The following is a 17,905-nucleotide window of genomic DNA, read 5'->3' as shown; positions in this document are numbered from 1 at the left end:
GGAAGCACTTCTTTGCAGCCTACTTCTCTCTAAGGCATTTCTCCTAAAAATATAACCAACCTCAATGGTGGCAACTATGTCCAGTCTTTAAATGACTACACGAGCTCCTAGGACATTTGTGTGAAATAGCCTGGGAATTTGCTCCTTTCAATGCAGAAACAAATCTATCTTTTATGTTGATCTCTGAGAAAGGTTTGACTTAAAACATCTGCAATATTTTTGATATTATAGGATAAGAAAAAGGTCACAGCCAAAGAAATTTATTTTAAAATAGAAACATACATACATTAAGCTTAAAACAATCAAATTTTAAACAAAAGGGAAAAAGAGCCATTTGATCCCAGAGTCCATACAGAACAACTTTCTATGTGTGTGAGATCCACATAAGGAGCACTTGGACAAGCTGACATGGAAATCCATCACCCTCTCTACCCTTGTGTGCTCAGGTGTCCACTGGCTGCCATGGGACACTCATGTACTGAGAGCTATCCTTGGGTGACTGCCCGCTGGCACCATCATCTAGACCCAAGTTCATGTTGGGTATATGGTTAAGTGCTACGGTTCCTTCCAAACACGAGAAGAGAGGGTGCTCAGGGATACTGAGAAACGCTCAGAGGGATTTGGCAACGCAGAAGATGTGGTATCTAGGAATTTCCCAAAGCCCCCAGAAATACTCATGGCCCAAGTGTGCTGTGTGGTGCCGCCCGGGGGGCCTGGGCCGAGATGCTCAGTCTGGGTGGGGCTTCCGCTTGGGCTGCTCTTCATAAGACTCCCCAAATTCATTGACCCTGCTCTTATCCACAGGGTAAAGCCTGCAATGGTAGGGATGGATGACTATTAGCAAGACAAGTCCTTACTGCTCTCAAGAGAAGAACACAGCTCCTCTGAAAACATCCTCCAGTATCTGGGCCACCTCAACATCTGGGACCTTCATAGGCCCTGGGCCTGCCTCCCATCTCATGTGCTGAAGCCTGCATGGTTGGAAAATGCGGGCTTGGCTAACCTGAGGACAGCAGCTCTGCAGTAGGGTGGGACCTGGAAAGGCCTCGCTGTGGGGAACTGAAAAGTTATCCAGGAAAAAAAAAGTAGTAGTTGTAGTTTCTTTCCTGGCTTTGAGCACTCTGCCTGCCCATAGTGTTTATGCTCTTCAATCCTGAGACCTCCCATCCTAGGAACATAGCCCTGCTTCTATGAAGACACCAAGGCAAGGAAGAATGCAGTGCCCACTGTTTGGAGTTCTCCTTGGTGCCCCACAAACAATGAGACAACCAGACCTCAGCTTTAAACAAACTCATATCCCATCAAAAGCCCTGAGGCTGTGTCTCTGCATGGATACTTGGAACTGCTTCAAGGGGCCCTGTTGGCTTGAAATAGGACTTGCACAAAAACTTGCACCACATATATTAGTAGCTGAGTTCCCACAAGCTCACTTCTACCTTCAGGTCTATCAGGGAAAGCAAGTATGGTTGTGAAAACCTAGGAATCAGACATCATTCAGCACATGGGTGTGGTACTGTGTTCCTATGACAACAGTCCTTTCAGACACACAAGTGCATGGACAAACAATCCTGGCTCAGGAACATCTGCAAGTACCTGAAGTAGCTTTGGGAAGACACGCTCATCCTGCACTGGATGGCCACAGCCTGGGAAGCTAGAGGAAGGTACTGTCATCATATGGGGATGTGTGGCAGGGGTGGGGGAATGATACGACCTCCAATGCCAGCTACTGAAAGATGGGAGGTAAGGTGGCAACACTTCATACAGAAGTCCTTTCCTGAACATGAACTCAAACTCTGGGTCAGAGGAGATGGGAAGACTGAGCCTTTATTGGTTTTAAGGCTTGTTCCCACAGATCCCCAAACCCTCCCTCCCCTCTCCCCCCGCCACAGCCCACAGGCAAGGGCTACGTATGCACAAAGGAAAGACTAAATGCCAGTATAGAGGGGAAAGGTAGGCTAGGCAAGCATTTGCGGTTTAGTATTATTCCCTAGAGGCTCTTCCTTGGCTGAGCTGGGAGCTTTGCAGTGCTGTTGGTGCAAGGCCCTGGTGGCTACCTGGTAGGTGCTGCTGTTGGGTGCAGCCTGAGGGAGTCAGTGACTTCCACCTGTAGTGCATGCAGCCTGAGAGAAGACCAGCACCCCAGCCCATGCTGGAGGCCTATGCTTGAGGACTATTTGCCAGACACTCAAAAGTGGCACACAACAGCGGCATGGGGAACAATCCTTTGCTGTGTTACCAGAAGATATAGCCGGAACCTATTCTGGGCAACAGAGAAAAGCCACCACCTGCCAAATCTGCCTAAAATGAGCCGGGTGCAGGGCTCTACAACTCAGGAAGTGCTGCATGTACACACTCACCATCGCTGGTAAAGGTAGACCAGGAACACCACGTCATCTCTGAAACAGGCCAGCCGGTGGGACGTGGGCATAGTAATGATGAAGGCAAAGACATCATCAATGAAGGTGTTAAAAGCCTGCAAAAGCAGATGGAGCAGTGAAACTACCACAAAGCCGGAGTCCTACTTTTTATAAGCCAAGTCAGAGAGCTGCCCCTCAGTAGACGGTGGGACCTGTGACTGTGACATTCACAGCAACAGTGAGTGAAGATCTAGTGCACAGACATCAGAGCAGCACCAGCAGGACAGCGGGTTCCTAAGACATGTGGTCCGCTCCACCACAAAGATCTGCAGCTTTCTGTGCTGGGAGCCAAGAAGACAGCTGGGAAACATGAGCAGAGCAGCACTGGGGCTGGTTCCTTAGAGAAGTGAAACTGCTTCCGATCAGCTCAAGTCTATCCAGGCACTGCTGGGAAGACAATGGCTCTGGTCCTAAACACCCAGTGACTGAGACAAAGCATACATGCATTTTGACAGTATTGCCAAAAAGGAACATGGCCTTATACTCAGAACTCTTCCTTACCATGACTATGAGAACCTGCATACCACGGAGTTTGTGGCTCTTCAGAATTTGAAAAAATGTCTTAGTTTTTCAACAAAGTGGGCAGGACCAAAAGTACTGTGTATCTCTGTGTGTAGGTAACCCTACAAGGGGTCTTTCAGCTACTCCTGGCACAGTCCTGCTGCTTACCTTGTAGGTGAAGGCCTTCCAGGGCAGGTGCGCCACTGACTTCATCTGAAACAAGAAAGACACCACAGGTCAGGCAGAGGCAACATAGAGAAGATAGGGTATTGCCTTAGCAGACACACCTTGGCTTACCTTGTAATTGACGAAGAGCTGGGGTAACATGAAGAGGAAGCCAAAGGCATAGACACCTGTGAAAACAGAAAACATCCACGAGAAAGAGCCAAACACGCATTCTGCTGGGGCTCTGCACACTGAGACACTGGCTTCCAAAAGACCTCAGCTGGCCTTCTCACAGTACAGCTTCCTGGATAATAAACTCAACAAGAGTCACGGACAAATCAGAAAAGCAGCACTTTTTGCCGATTCCTGTTAACTTTTGTCCCTGAGGATCAAGCAAGTGCTTGGCACCAGGGTTGGCACCCTGAGTAAGATGCCAGGGTTAAGACTGGGACTCATACCTAGAAGCATGGCCATCCAGCTTATTGAGAGGCTGCCTGACCTTACTGATGCTTACTGGCACCCCAACACATGAGAGTCCAACTCTTTGATACTTAGTCATGGGACACACACATATACAGAGGTCACATGCTCTGAACCACACACAGAGCAGCAGGACATCAACTTGTCTCCCAGCTTGTTCACAAAGGCTACCTTGCCATACTCTGGGCCTGGTATTCTGGGCAACTCTATGGAATGAGACATCAGATGGGCTCTGAATGCTGGTGTTGCCTGTTTTCAGGGAAGGAAACAGACTGGAGTGGATATCCAAGCTTGGGAGCAGGCTTGTTTGGTGCTGAGGCAACAGAGTGCTGGGCACTGTGTGAGTGCTAAAGGTGAGGAACTAACTAGCCTTTCATCCTAGAAACCTGTCCCACCAAGTGATGGAGAGGAAAGGAAAAGCACCTACTGTAAATACTGTCACCAAGGAGGAGATGCATGTACTCACCATTCACAAAGCTGTTGATGAGCCAGGAGTACCAACTGAAACAGAAGTAAAGGAAGGAGTTGTGACTGTCAGAGGCCAAGGACATGTTGCTGAATGTTAAAGTGAAGGAAAAGCACCCTCCTGAAAAACCATGTGACACCCAAGCACTCAGGCACCCTGCAGATAGCCCACCATGGCAGCAAGCATCACTCTGAATGAACAGATTTCATTGCCAGGACTTCAGTGAGATAGGAACCCATTTACAGCATGCAACCCTGTGATCCTATCTACCTAGGGCCATGCTGCTCACCCACCCTAATTTCAGCCTAACTCCAGAAACACACTGTCCACATCTTTCCACCTGACACAGGGTCCCGAGCCTTCTCCTAGTCCTTCAGATACCAATGAGCAAAGCACCAGCAGCACAGGATTAGCTTTTTCCTCTTTCAAACTCTGTCCAATCTCTGTATTCAAAGTCAGTGAAGAAATGGTGGAAAGCCTGTACTTCCCAGATGGAAGGTATATGTGCCTATGTCTACCAGGTGGTTCCTGCAACCTTCATAAGTAATGGAGATGCATAAGGGCATGTCAGTGGTTCCTGTCCTCTTCACAACCCAGAGGGGGTGAAGGCCTAGGACTGACTTTCAGAGCAGCAGAAGCAGATCCTGGCCTGCATCTGAGAAGGCGCCCCAGTTCCTGGCAGCCCAAGGTGGGAGGGCAGTCTCCCAGGTGGACGTGGCCTGTGCTCAGAAACCATGCTCAGTGTTTCAGCTGAGGACCTGATGGTATGAACTCTGTAGCACCCACCTCTTATACTTGATATTCAGGAGTGAGTAGACAGCGCCCCCGACACAGAGAGGGTAGAGCAAGTAAGACAAGTACTTCATGGCCTGCAAGGGACAGAGGCAGCTTCCAGTTAAATATCTCAACCAACTAACACCTCTGCAGATACATCATCTAACTTATGACAACAAGAGCAAGCTAAAATAAAATAAAATAAAATAAAATAAAAAAATAAAATAAAATAAAATAAAATAAAATAAAATAAAATAAAATAAAATAAAATAATGCAGAATCCCAATAATGTCTCAGGTAATAGCACAATCATGTCTAGTGGCCATGGAATTTTGTCAAGACCCCAAAACAAGAACCTGAACGAAAACAAGAACCTGAACGCACACCACGGGCAGCAATGACTGTGATGCATCACCCCCGATGCATCAAACATGCTGCTGGCATCAGGGTGGCAAATTCAGCCAGGAAAAACCAAGGAAGACTCTAGGTCACAGGCCCAGGTTGCAAGTGCACCACAGGGCCTGTATTTACTCTGGTTTGAGATTTGTTATCATCTCACTAAAATCTGAATTGCAAATAGCTTAGCTCTGAACTGAACATCAAAACCATCCTGCACAGATATCCTGTTAAACCCAACATGTCTCATTCTCCAGCAGCAATGGGAAGCTACTAGGGCCTAGATGCCAGAGGGATTCCTGTGGCCTCTGTATGAATGAACAGAGAATCCAGGTGGCTGGCAGAAATGATCTGTCCCGGTGACAAACTGGGAACCAGTGGCTTGAGAGCACTTTCCTTCCCTGGGGAGAGGGTACCTCTATTTGTTCACCCTCAGGACTGCTTTTAAGGCTGGCTCCATCGCATTCCCAGGACAGGTTCCCCCAAATTACAGCAAGGGCTCAATACTTTATGGTATCGTGGAGTTCCCAACAGCTTACCTGGGCATCATACTTCTCGGTTTTCCTCTCAGATTCACTATGGGTGCCAAACTGTTGTAAGATTAATACAACATCAGCTGACATTACTAGACATACATAGGCAGGCATTAGTATCAGCACAGCAAAGCTGGGACTGTAGCAATAAATGGTGTAGGGTCTACTGTACTACCCTCAGGGCCAACACTGGCTGCATGCGGCCTCCTGGGCCTTTGCTTCTACTGAGACAGCCTAGTCTCCTGATGAATTAGGTGAAGCAAGAATTAGCAGTTAACTAGAAAGCTGACTTGCGCTTTCAGTGGGCTTGTCCAGCCAAGCACTGCGAAGCCAGGCTGTGAGGAGGCCCCCATCCAGTGGGGGCACTTGTGCAGCATGTACTTGTGTGCTGGAAGCTCTGTATCTGATACCTGTACCTCAGTGCCTGATACAGACAGATACAGGGTAAAGTGCCTCCAGAAGGTTCAGCACTAACTTGGAGGCAACTAAGAAATGACAGCCTGGTGAGTCTGCTCAGGAAAAGTTGTATCTGGAGCTATTATCACAGGTCTCACCTGAAACACAGGTCTCAGGCCCTTCCAGGCCACTGTCATTTTCAATGCCTTCTTCACTTTCCAAAGCTGAAGGGAGAAAAGGAAACATACATTTAATTCTAAAATGTAGGATAAGGAGCTAGACTGTGTGAAGGACAAGACTGGCGGCCATCACCCCTACTCCTGTTAGTCATTGTTTCTCTTCCTTCTACTTCTCGTAGCCATTTGTGGACTGGGAAGGCTCTGTACCCACTCATTGCTGTCTACTAGGTGGAATGTACAGTCACTGGTAAAACACAAGGAAACAGTACTCATGCCTACCCCAAACCAAGCCAGTCTTCCTCTGGGGTGGAAGTCTTTTCCTGGACTCACCAGGGATCCATGGCCTCCTCAACATCCTCACTGCAACCTTGTGCCTGAATTAGGTCAGGTCTACCACACTGGCCTCTGAGATGAATTTTCATGCTGTCATTGTGCCAGTCACCTTACTGTACATGGAGCTCCACTGTCAATGAAGCCCATCTCTCAACAAGCATCCACAAGGGCCAGAACTCTACAGAACCAACTCTGAGAACTATACCTCTAGGTCTGGACCCTGCTTGGAGCCTTCCAGACCGTGCTCCTGTGGCTCCTTTCCACAAGCAACTCACAGCAGCACTAGGTCACAGGTGTTAAGTGGCATTAACTACAGTTCACATGGCTGTTAATTCCAAACTTCTGTCAAACCAGGAGCTTCTCCAATACTACATCATCTTGTTTCATTCCAACTGTTATGCCTGGTGGGATCTATTGTCGCAAGACGTACTCTCAGAGAGCTGCCTCCCTGAACCTGTTTCCAGAGGATTGTAGGTCCGTAGCGTGCCTCTTGTTTCATGACTTAGAGCAGCTGAGCAAGTGCTGAAGTTCACAGACCTCACAGCAACCCCAGTCATCCTGACCCAGAATGGTGCCTAAGACTCACCTCAATGGCAGCCCCAACACCTGCAGGGATCAGCACCAGCAGACTTGTCTGTTCATCCAGCAGGAAGAGGAAGATGACCACAGTACTGAAGCAACGCCAGAGCACTGGGAACATGAGCACACAAGTTGGTGAGGGCATGATACATCAATCCCTTGCACACACCTCCAACCACCTGTGAACCTATACTCCACCCCCCAAGGCAGCTCTTCTGGTCTGCCATGTCAACTAAGGAAAAGCAGCTGGGGTGGAGGTGGAGCTCAGCAATAGAGTTGGTACTTAAGAGTCCAGACCCTGGCTTTTATGCCCAGGACCAGGGGAGACAAAAGGGATAGCAGACAATAGTGCATCTCTTAAAAAGCACTGTAAATAAATCACCAGAGGCCACAGCATGGAGCAGAGGGTAGAGGGCATGGTCTAAGCAGTACCGGATATGGTGACAGTCACAGACACAAATGAGCACAGATGCTGGGTTGGCTGCCCAGGTGGAGGGCTTGCTTACCCTACATTCTCCTGTTTTGTCCCACCTATGGCTTTTTTCTTTTAATAAGGCTGTGCTTTTGTTCACAGGCTGGGCTCTGAAGACAGTCTGGTCAAGGCCACAGTTACCAGATTCCATAGGTGCCTGGTGACAGACACTAAAGGGCTTCCTTGGCAGTCTTGTGTTGTATACTCACTGGGGCTGACCCTGACAGTAAAATCCAACTCTTGCTGGAGTAGCTTCCCATTCTATCCCTTACACTTGAAACTACACTGACCGCAAAAGCCTGTCACCATCACAATTCTATCTACCAGCAACTGCCTCTTTTACACAGTAAAACCATCACACTGGATCTTGTATAGTGAAATGATTCTGTAAAGCCAGCTCTCACTAATGAGAATGCTGCTCCAAGCACTATGGATTTATTATGAAAACTTATTCTAAAGCCAGCAGCCAGACTCCTAAGGCTATGGACCAGACCCTGGGGTACCCTTTTGTGAAGCCAGGAGGGAGATGGTAGACAAGAAGGTCTGATACTATCTTGGAATCTATGAACAACCAACCTGCCCAACAGGCCCATGTACCTTGTGCCTTGATAGGCAGGCCAACTCCACACCTTCATGCAGAAGGTCTGTGCCCCATGGCCTATAGCCTCAATGGGATTCAGAGACGCTCAATGGCTGCTGAGATTGCTGAGACAGAGCTTGGGGTTATGCTGCTTGAATAAAGAGGCATCTCTATAGCCAAGCACAAATCTGGGACTATCGATGAAGAGCAAGCTTCTCTATTGGAGGCTAGTCTAATGCTAATTACTGGCCCTCAAGATCTGATTACTGCCTGCCAGATACACCTATCCTTGTTTGTTTAAACCTGCCTCAAACATTATATATGATTGGTTCATTAAATGGCCTATACCTGGGCAGGGCAGAATGGGGTAGGCGTGGCTAATGTTCCCTGGCTTTTGAGGATGGGAAAATACCATGAGAATCAGGAGAGATGAACAGACAGGAAGAAAGGAAGAAGGAGAACACCAGGCTGGGTTAGCCTGGAGAAGAAACCACATGGGGCTGGGAGGAAGGACTCTTAATAATGGCATGAACAGGTCCAGATGAAGAATAAAAGTAAGGATGTATTAGATTGTAGGATGGTTAAGGAGGATGACATTGGGTGATAGCTGGGAGATGGATGGTGAGGTGATTCTGACAATGTAGGTATGTATATCTGCCTGGCCCAAGGTAAATAAGGCAATTATAAAACCTAACAGGTGCATGTGTCTTATTATTTTTGATAGCCGGTTAGATAATACTGCTGTTATAATCATAGGTCAAATAATAATAAACAATATATAGCCCAACACTCTTTTTAAAATTTACTACAACACTTCTCAGTGAGGCTTTGGCCAGGTTCCTAGGCCCTACCTGCTTTGGTTGACATTCCAATCATGCTCTTCTTTTTCTTCCAGAAACTGATGTCATTTTTAAATGCCAGGAAATCAAAAAGAAGCTATAAAGAATATATAGAACAGCACACGCTAGTCACTTACATCACTTTCAATGACCAGGCAATCTGCAAGTACATTAGGCCCAGACCTCAGGTTCAGCAAGATATACTCATTACTAAACCCACTCATACACATGTTCCGAGGCCACAATTTTGGAACTTGGAGGGTGATATTAACGGGGCAGTTTTCAAACATACACCTTTGACCAAAATCCCAGGGAGATAACTTGGGGGGCGTGGCCAACCAGGACCCCAATCTAGGTCTGACCCCATTACTTCTAATATACCAGTCACTCACTTTGTGACTTCTTACAGTCACCCTGACAGACAGTAAAGTTTGCTTTGGGGTAACTGGTACCCAGAAGCTCCACTATACCCCATGCCTCCATACCTTGCACCCTGACTGTTCCCAGCACACTAGAGTCAGAGAGATCTCTAGTACCTCTGTGCTCTACACATGACACATGATACACACAGGACTGCCCACTTTCCTAGATCAAGTCTGCTAGGGGTAAGTTCTAGGGGTGCTGGCATGTGGACAAGGAAAAACAGGGGCTGGAAGCTGTGCAGAACCCAGGTCAACCCCAACTATATGCCAGTGCCTGAGGAGCCACCCCAATGTCTGTCCTAGTCCCTGCAACAAGAACCCAGGGGACAGCTCACGTGAAAAGCTGCAACAAAGAAGGTCAACGCTAAGAGATATAAGTTGGTGTCTACAAAAATTCCCTTCACTTCATCTGCGTCTTTTTCTGAAAACCCTGCAAGAAAAGCACATAATTCAAGAAGAGCCATTTCAACATCACAAATATTCTTCTGAATGCAGAATTTCTCTGGAGCAAAACTCAACACAACTTGTGGCATTTAAAATATTGTGTTCTGAATAAAGCCATTTTTTCAGCTAACTTCTAAGGTCACATTCTAAGAGATAAAAGGAACTGAACCACTGCAAACCTCTTAGCCATAAGGCCAAATACAAACCCATAAATGACCCCTAGCAGGAAGTATAGCAGACAGTGAGTGAGTGAATGAGTGAGTGAGTGAGTGTGTGTGTGTGCGTGCACTATTGGACAAACAACCACAGCATACATGGCTTGGATTCATCAAACACCACATCCCACCCTGGCCCAGGGCCCAAGGCCACCCACCGAACTGCTGCAGGGAGTACACGGCATCCTGCATGTGGATCCAGAAGCGCAGCCGCCCCAGTGAGATCTTGTCATAGGATACAGTGAGTGGCAGCTCAGTGGTGGAGCGGTTTATCATCTGCCACCAAGAAATCCACAGGTGAGGGAGGGCCATCAAACATGGACAGGACTCAGGCCAACTTGAGAACAGCCTGCAGCCATGCACCATATCCCAGTAGACCTTGATACCATGGCAGATTCCTGCACAACCTTCTGCAGCTCCATGCTAGCCCCAGTGGGCCTTGCAAGGGTCAGGATCTGATGCAAGGCTCATTCCTCATCCTAGGGCCTTTCATGTTTAGACTGAGCCTTTCCCACAGGATGTTAGCTCTGCCAGCTACTGTCTCAAATCTGAGCAGGACAGGTTTCTACTGAACCAGCCATTGACAGCTCTGAGCACCTTTCTTCCTATTCACCAGCTCAATTCTATGTATTACTTTTAACTATACCTATGAGCTCATTGTTTTAAGTAAAACCCTGTTCCATGTGTGTCCAACATTCTTCCAAGCTGCACAAGCCCTGACAACTGGGAGACAGGCTCACGACTAGCCATGGCTAGAAACTGGTCAGCTTATTAGCTGAGCCAAGGAAAGGTGAGCATGCCTGGCTGAGGTGCCATGCCCTGCCCTAGAAGAGTGGAGTCTGTACAGAAGAAGGGCCTAAGGAAAGGTAAGCACACCTGGCTGAGGTGCCCTGCCCTGCCCTAGAGTGGAGGCTGAACACAAGAAGGGCCTGCCTCAGGCTCTCAGGTGAACAATGAAGAGAGAGCATTTGACCCCACACCCTACATGTGAAATGTGGCCATGCTGATGGTGCAGGACATGTGCACTAGTGTCACATGTCATGATTTGGAACACCTCATCTAATCTTCCTGCCCTGACCTCCTGCCATGAACACCAGTGCTGTCAAAGGCATGATGGCCACACATGAAGCTGGCAACCCAAACTGTGTTAGGGCTAAGCAGCTACCAGGCCTCGGACTTGACATAGGTAGTGGGGCTCTCACAACACAGATGCCTCAGTGCAGGCAGCAAAGGCTCTGAACATACCTTAAGTGGCTAGACTTGTCCTGGCATACCACTGTAAGGCCATCAGACAGCCTATTGGCTGGACTCTAGCAGGCTAGGCTATCCCCTAAAGATAACATTCCTTTGAGAAATGGCTCACATGAGACAAAGCAAAGATACTGAAATAGCTATCACAGCAAAGCTAGTTGCCTACATGCTCACTTTTGGTACTGTAGCTTGTAAGGGTTCCACCAAGAAGGACAACTAGAATGCACAATCTACAGATGTTGGCCTACAGCATCCCTTTACACAAGCTTGTAGATAAACATGGATACCCAGCCACAAAAATACAGTCACTGGACACAATTTCCCAATCGCTTGTAGGAAACTAGGCCTCGTATGTTCAGACAGCCCGGGGTATACTAAGTACAGCTGGTACGTTTCACAGAACCCAGTGTCCCAGCTTCAAACAAGAAGACAGCAAGTCGGAGGAGGAGGAGGAGGCCAGAAGTCAGTCAGACCTCCTTACTAGAGACTGCACTGTTCCTAACCCACAGGCTATCTAGGTGCAGATGACACTGAGGAAAGAAGAGGACTTGGTATTAGGGACTGTGGGAGCCTGTCATCCTGAGCCACAGCCAGAATCAGAGCCTAGGACAGGGCCTGAGGAGGTTCCTATGGAGAGCTCCCAGCTCTCTAAGCCTTGGCTTCTGCTCAAGAGGAGATCTAGGGTGGCTGTTAGGGAGCACTCACTAACAAAAAGTGAGAGAGACACACAGGTGCTCACCTGTGAACCCAGTCAGAGCTCTCGTTTCCCGTCCCAAATTATATCACTGTTAGAGATATAACAGTGACACAGCTCCTGGCAGCAACTATTACAACGAACATGAAATACTTAGCATGGCACTCGATGCAGTGTTAACCACTTTCACTCTCCTTACAATGCAAAGCCAAAATTCACCCACGTTCTTGTACTCTCAAAACACCCTTGTTCTCTCTGGAAAAACAGTATCTTTATTGCCTGTAACAAGGACACCAGAATAGACATTTCAGCTCTACAGGACCTTAGCACTGCCCATGGCTATCCTAAGAGTTGTGGCTCCCTCTCACACTTGGTTCAAATATGGAACTCTGGTCCCATAGCAGGACTATCCCTAAGGACAAGGTGTGCAAGAAACCGTGAAGCATCACAGGCCTCACATACCAGAAGCAGGCACACAGGCCTTTCTGAGGGAGCTCTGTGGGACTACCACCTAAGAGGCAACACTCCCCACTCAGAGAGAAGTTCTGTGCTGTGTCCAGAGAAAGACAAGGAGGGCATGGCTCACCATCAGGTCTTTCACCCTGTTGCTCAGCTGGTCGATGAACAGGATGGGGAGGTAGTGCACTGTCTTCCCAAGCTGAATCCTGGGGTTAGAGGCACAATAGGCCAGAGTCAGTGTCAGTGGCCGGTCCCCGCGGGTCACTAAGTATGTCGACAAACGAGGAGCATCCCACCCAGCATCGCTCGCTACTGGCTGCATCTTGGCTACTGGAATCTCAGAAGAAGGATTTTCCACACAGAAGCAGGAGACAGTAACAGCCCATTAACAGTTACTGCCATAGTAGGAAGACCCATACATCTGCCCTCTAAGGGGGCAGTGGGGAAGCTACACTACACCATGATGGCACACTGAGGGATTGCAACACTGGGTTGAACACGATACAAGTACGCTTAACTAAAAATGGCAAAGAATATCTATGTCACAACCTAGAGACAAAATCTTTTCTTTTAAATAATTAATTTTATTTTATGTGCATTAGTGTGAAGGTATCAGATCCCTTGGAATTAGGGTTTGGAGTTGTGGGAACTGAAGCCCAGTCAAATGAAAGAGGAAATAGTGCTCTTAACCACTGAGTCATCTTTTGATTCCAGCTACAAAACCCCACATTTCATAGCCCAGATAGCATGATGACAGGACAAAGCCTTAGGGCACACAGCAGTCACAGTTAACCTATGCTTTTTGTTTCAGCCCAGGTGGGCCACTATTCACAGACTAGAGGCCAAGATGCACCAGCTGGAATTTCACTTTCTCTCAATCTTGTGAGCCACCTTGATCATCACAACCTCCAGATGGTAAGGAAATGGATGGGGTCTATGACAGGGCAGCTCCAAATACAGGCAGGGTCTAGAACTCAGGAATGGCATTCTCTATTTGGGGTCACCCACTACTGATGCCTGCTCTGCTGTCAGTTCTAGGAGTAGCTCCCCTCCCTGGGTTCCTCCTGACACTTACATCTTCATATACCGATGCACATCTGCAGGCAGGGAAGAACCATCAAAGACAAAGTCATCCACCATCACATTCAGCGTCAACCTGGGTCGCCAGTGAGAGACGGGTTCATCCAAGGCATTTGACGGTTTCTTCTCTGCTTCTATCTGCTGCTATAAAGAACAGAAATGGAGGCTACACTACCTGGGATCAGCCTGGGGCAACTGGGTGCTCAGGGCCTCCACCTGAGAACCCACTGGCTCCCTAGACTGGCAAAAGGGGGAAAGGAGGCCTCGTTGTGGGGTTCTAGTGATCTTGGGCTGTCAGTCCCAGACCACATCCTCCCCCATCCCAACATGTTCTATGAGATCTTGAGGAGACAATGCTGAGGGATCGGGAACTGGGGAACTACTACAGCAATCGTGCATCCCTGTGGGCTGGGGAAAGACTACCAAGAGACAACACTAAACCTGATACAAATGAACAAAGAATGGTCTTAAAAGATGATGCACAGGAGCAGGCATCAATTCTAGATAAAACTTAACTCGGAGAAAACTCCAGGCAAATCAGCAGCCTGTTTAATGGTTCCATACTCATCACACAAAAGACACCAGCCAGCTCCCCACACTGCCCTCCTGGAACCCTCCCCACCCTGCCCCGAAGGACACACAGCAGGGGAAAACAAACAGGAAGAGGATTTAAAAATCTGCTCCTAACCCCTAGACTATGGCTGCTTCCTGCAAAATTGCTATCATTCTTGTTTTGTGTGTGATATGTCTTATGTTCTTCTTAATACAGACCCAGACATTTGCTATTTCTTGTTTTACGCCATGAGCCCGTGAATGATTAACTTGCCTGTAACAGTCTCAGTCTATAGTTCAGACTGGTCTGGAACTTATGGCAATACTGGTATCTCAGCCTCAAGTACTATGATAGGAGGAGTGAGCCATCTTGCTTGGTTGAATAACCACTTTTCTGAGTAAATCTTTCTTTACACAGTTTTCTACAAAATACAGTACCTATACCCTTCCTATAACTTTGAATTATAAGCATAAAAAGAAACGCCCAGTCATGCGACTGCATGTGTGTGTGTGTGTATACATGAACATACTTGTGCATATGTGATGGCTCTCATCTGAAAGTACAGGTGAGCTCTGGAGAATAACTGCCCTACCAGGAAGACATATATCCTCAACCAAAGATGCAGGAGGCCTAGAGACGGAGAGGCAGTCTCTTAGAGTGCTCATCACTAATCTGATGGGGTTTATCTTAAATCCATGGACATTATTTGCATGAAAGACAATTAAGTATGCATCAGTGTTCAAATTCCTTTATGCTGCCATTGTAAGACATGCACACAAGAGACACGAGCTTGTTGCAGTGATCTGCTAAGACCCTTACCTGCGTGGCAGACTCCCCAGTGAGGAGGTTAATTTCTTCTGGTTTGGGGATCATGTAGGTAGTCAGAGGGCTGACCAGGTGTACCTGTTTCCCATCGTGCCAGGGCAGAATCCCAGCATGATGCAGGAAAATATATGCATACAGCGTCCCATTGTTTCTTGTTTTCTTTGGTACAGAAACATTAACTGTCCTAAAACAGAACAGTCATTTTAACATGCACATATTAAGTTCCATGTTTATTATGTAGCCCAGATAGCCCTCAAACTCAAGTTCCTCCTGCTCCAGCTTTCCAAGTAGCTGGGATTAACAGTATGCACCAGCATTCTGGCTAACACTGTTTGTATACATATGGCAGCTAATCCTCTCTTTAGATTTACACAATTTAATTTTGTTCACAATTACTAAAAATGAAATCCACCTCCCTGTGACTTCACTGGCCTCAGAACACAACGGTGTCTCAAGCACTACAAAAAGCACAGCCACTCCCTGCCTCCATTTCAGGAGCCTCAGAAGGGACACAATTTGTTTTAAAAGCCATGGTGGCAACTGCTACCAAGGGTAGCATGCAGAACATGGGCCCCTCTAAAGGCCTAAAAAGAGGTGTGTGTAATAGGGAATGGACAGGGACTCTGAACACACAGCTGCTGACTCCACAGGATGCTCTATGTGGGGTTTCTGACAGGTGCAAACTGCAGTGGAGCTCAGGAAGCGCTATTCCAGGAGCACTCGTGCTTCTACAGCTTCCCACAGGCTCCAGAGCAAACGTGTCACTCTGTCCTGGACAACTGGCACAGGTCCAATGAGCAGGAGGCAGTGTTTACCGCTGTAAAACTAGTCAACAGTGGCAGCACTTTCTACCTCCATTTCAGGAGGTTTGGAACAGGCAGTCAGTAACTATCCTAAGGCCCCGGGTTAACAGGCCTGGGCAATGGTGACTGGGTGGGAGCTGAAGGCTGGCTGAGTAGTGAGTTTGATGTCTGTTGGGCAGCATAATAGGACCCTGACTTACTGAGCAAGTCATTTTAAACTTTTTATTTGACCTTCTACAAGTCAAAATCATATGTCAAATGCTAAATCACCACCAATCCTCGAAAGTTACTATACGTAGTTGAGCACTGATGATCTATTCTAATGTCAAAGGCCGCTTAATTATGGCTTTCAGCACAGTGCCTTCCACCATCCCACTTCTCCCCTATATAAGTAACAGGTGAGCTACTTTTACTAGGTGGAATGTACCACTCCTTGGGAGACTACATGAGCTGTGGTAAACCACACTGCCATCAGACAGCAGTAAGCCACTTTCTAAGTGACAAGCTCATCACCTGTTACCTTCAGCTTGACTGTCTACACACATCCTAGACGGGAGTGCTTCTCTAGGATGTCCTCACTCTTTACACATTGCTACCAATGACGTGTGGAGCCCATTTCTGGCAATCTGTCCCACATCCACACCTTTCAAATTTGGACTCCACATCAAAGTCTTCCACGTTCAGGACCAGGTCCACATTGTTCTCTGCACCAAGGCTGGACCGTGTGGTGGTGTAAACACTCAGCTGGAAAGAGTGAGCAAGAATGTAAAGCCAAAAGGCCCTGACAGAAAACATACCTCTACTGCGAGAGGGCAGGCAATCTGAGGGCTACCTCCCAAGGGGTGAGCTTGGGCTTGGTCGGAAAAGTCTTGTGTGACATTACTGTGTAGAAAGAACCTAAGTGTGGAGTTGACCCATTGTGAATTCCCACTAAAACCAGGAAGTGACACAGGTGATTAAGAGGGCAGAGCTAGCAGCATGATGCATATGGATGGAGATTTCATGGTAGTGTCTACCGGGGTCCCGTCAGCAAACGTGTAGGGTAACTCGACCTCAGTTATAATCGGGGCAGAGCAGGGCACCAAGGGGTATCAAGAGGGCAGCAGAGAACAGAGAAGCTCCAGCTCCAGCTCTCAATGCCACTTAACCCGAACGGTAGACAGTGACATCTGTGGTAGGGGCAACACTTGGAGCCCGTATCCCGTCTCTGACCAGTGCCAGAAGGGGGGGGGGTCGCACCTGGCCGGGAGGCGCCCTCTCAGGGGCCCCCGACGCTCACCTGCAGCTTGGGCCGCCGGGCCAGATAGGGCTGGATGCAGTTGGAGTCGCCCGAGCACGGACGGGTGTAGACGATACCGTACATGACCCAGCAGGTGTGCACCACGTACACCACGAACACGCCCACCACCAAGCTGGTGAAGGAGCTGCGGCCGCTCCACATGGCGCCGCCGCCTGCGGGCCGAGCGCCGCCGGCCGCCGCTCACGGGAGAGCCGTCGCGCGCCGCCGCCGCCGCCGCGGGGAAACCAACGCGCCTCGCGCGGGCCGCCGGCCGCCCCGCATGCTCCCGCCACCCACACCCGGCGCTGCGGGATTCGCCGGATTTGCTGACCACCGCTTCCGGGACTCGAGCCGCCGGCGGAAGTGGACGCGCGCGGCCCTCTGGGAGCCCGACGCTCAGCCAAGCACGCGCGTCCGCACGCCGGATGCGTTCGTGACGTCAGCCTCTCGCGCCGTGCCCCGGCGTGCGTCGGGGACGTCAGAGGGGCCTTCCTATCGGGTGGGATCTCTACTCCGAGAGATGCTTTCTTACCCTTTGCTCTCCTTGCTGCGCTCTTGCTTGGACTGCAGGTTGACAGCGGCGCTTTGAGATGATGGCGGGGAGCGTAATGCTGGCCTCCCAGCTCTTCTATGTCTAGGGTAGCGTACAAAAGTTAAGACAGCGAGGACACTCAGGAAACTTAATAGCTGTTTTCTCGGGTGTGGGGTTAACTATATTGATAACATGCAATTCAAGATGGCCAGAAAAGGTTAAAAAAAAATAGCCTTTT

The 17,905-nt window shown here is 48.6% G+C and overlaps 1 protein-coding gene across 2 annotated transcripts; it reads right to left on the bottom strand.

The window, feature by feature from the left end:
- Positions 1–244: 244 nt before the first annotated feature.
- Positions 245–17,484, bottom strand: Clptm1l (CLPTM1 like). Of its 2 annotated transcripts, none has more exons than XM_055597924.1 (17): positions 17,136–17,484; positions 16,500–16,600; positions 15,048–15,237; positions 13,671–13,816; positions 12,723–12,801; positions 10,350–10,467; positions 9,868–9,962; positions 9,123–9,207; positions 7,227–7,330; positions 6,287–6,352; positions 5,739–5,789; positions 4,816–4,898; positions 4,030–4,064; positions 3,216–3,271; positions 3,087–3,131; positions 2,358–2,473; positions 245–812 (listed from the first exon to the last, which is right to left on the bottom strand). In XM_055597924.1, the coding sequence occupies exons 1-17, from the start codon at positions 17,295–17,297 to the stop codon at positions 728–730; spliced, it is 1,617 nt and encodes a 538-aa protein (XP_055453899.1). In that variant the 5' UTR covers positions 17,298–17,484; the 3' UTR covers positions 245–727. The 2 variants fall into 2 exon arrangements, with proteins under 2 accessions (XP_055453899.1, XP_055453898.1); XM_055597923.1 differs by having other exon boundaries at positions 13,671–13,819; positions 17,136–17,483.
- Between the last annotated feature and the right edge of the window lie 421 nt (positions 17,485–17,905).

Source organism: Psammomys obesus, unplaced genomic scaffold (genome assembly GCF_907164565.1).
Source record: "Psammomys obesus unplaced genomic scaffold, mPsaObe1.curated_primary_1811, whole genome shotgun sequence".
Taxonomy (NCBI): Eukaryota; Metazoa; Chordata; class Mammalia; order Rodentia; family Muridae; genus Psammomys; species Psammomys obesus.
The sequence above is the reverse complement of the archived record's forward strand: the minus strand, read 5'-3'. Positions and strand labels throughout refer to the sequence as shown.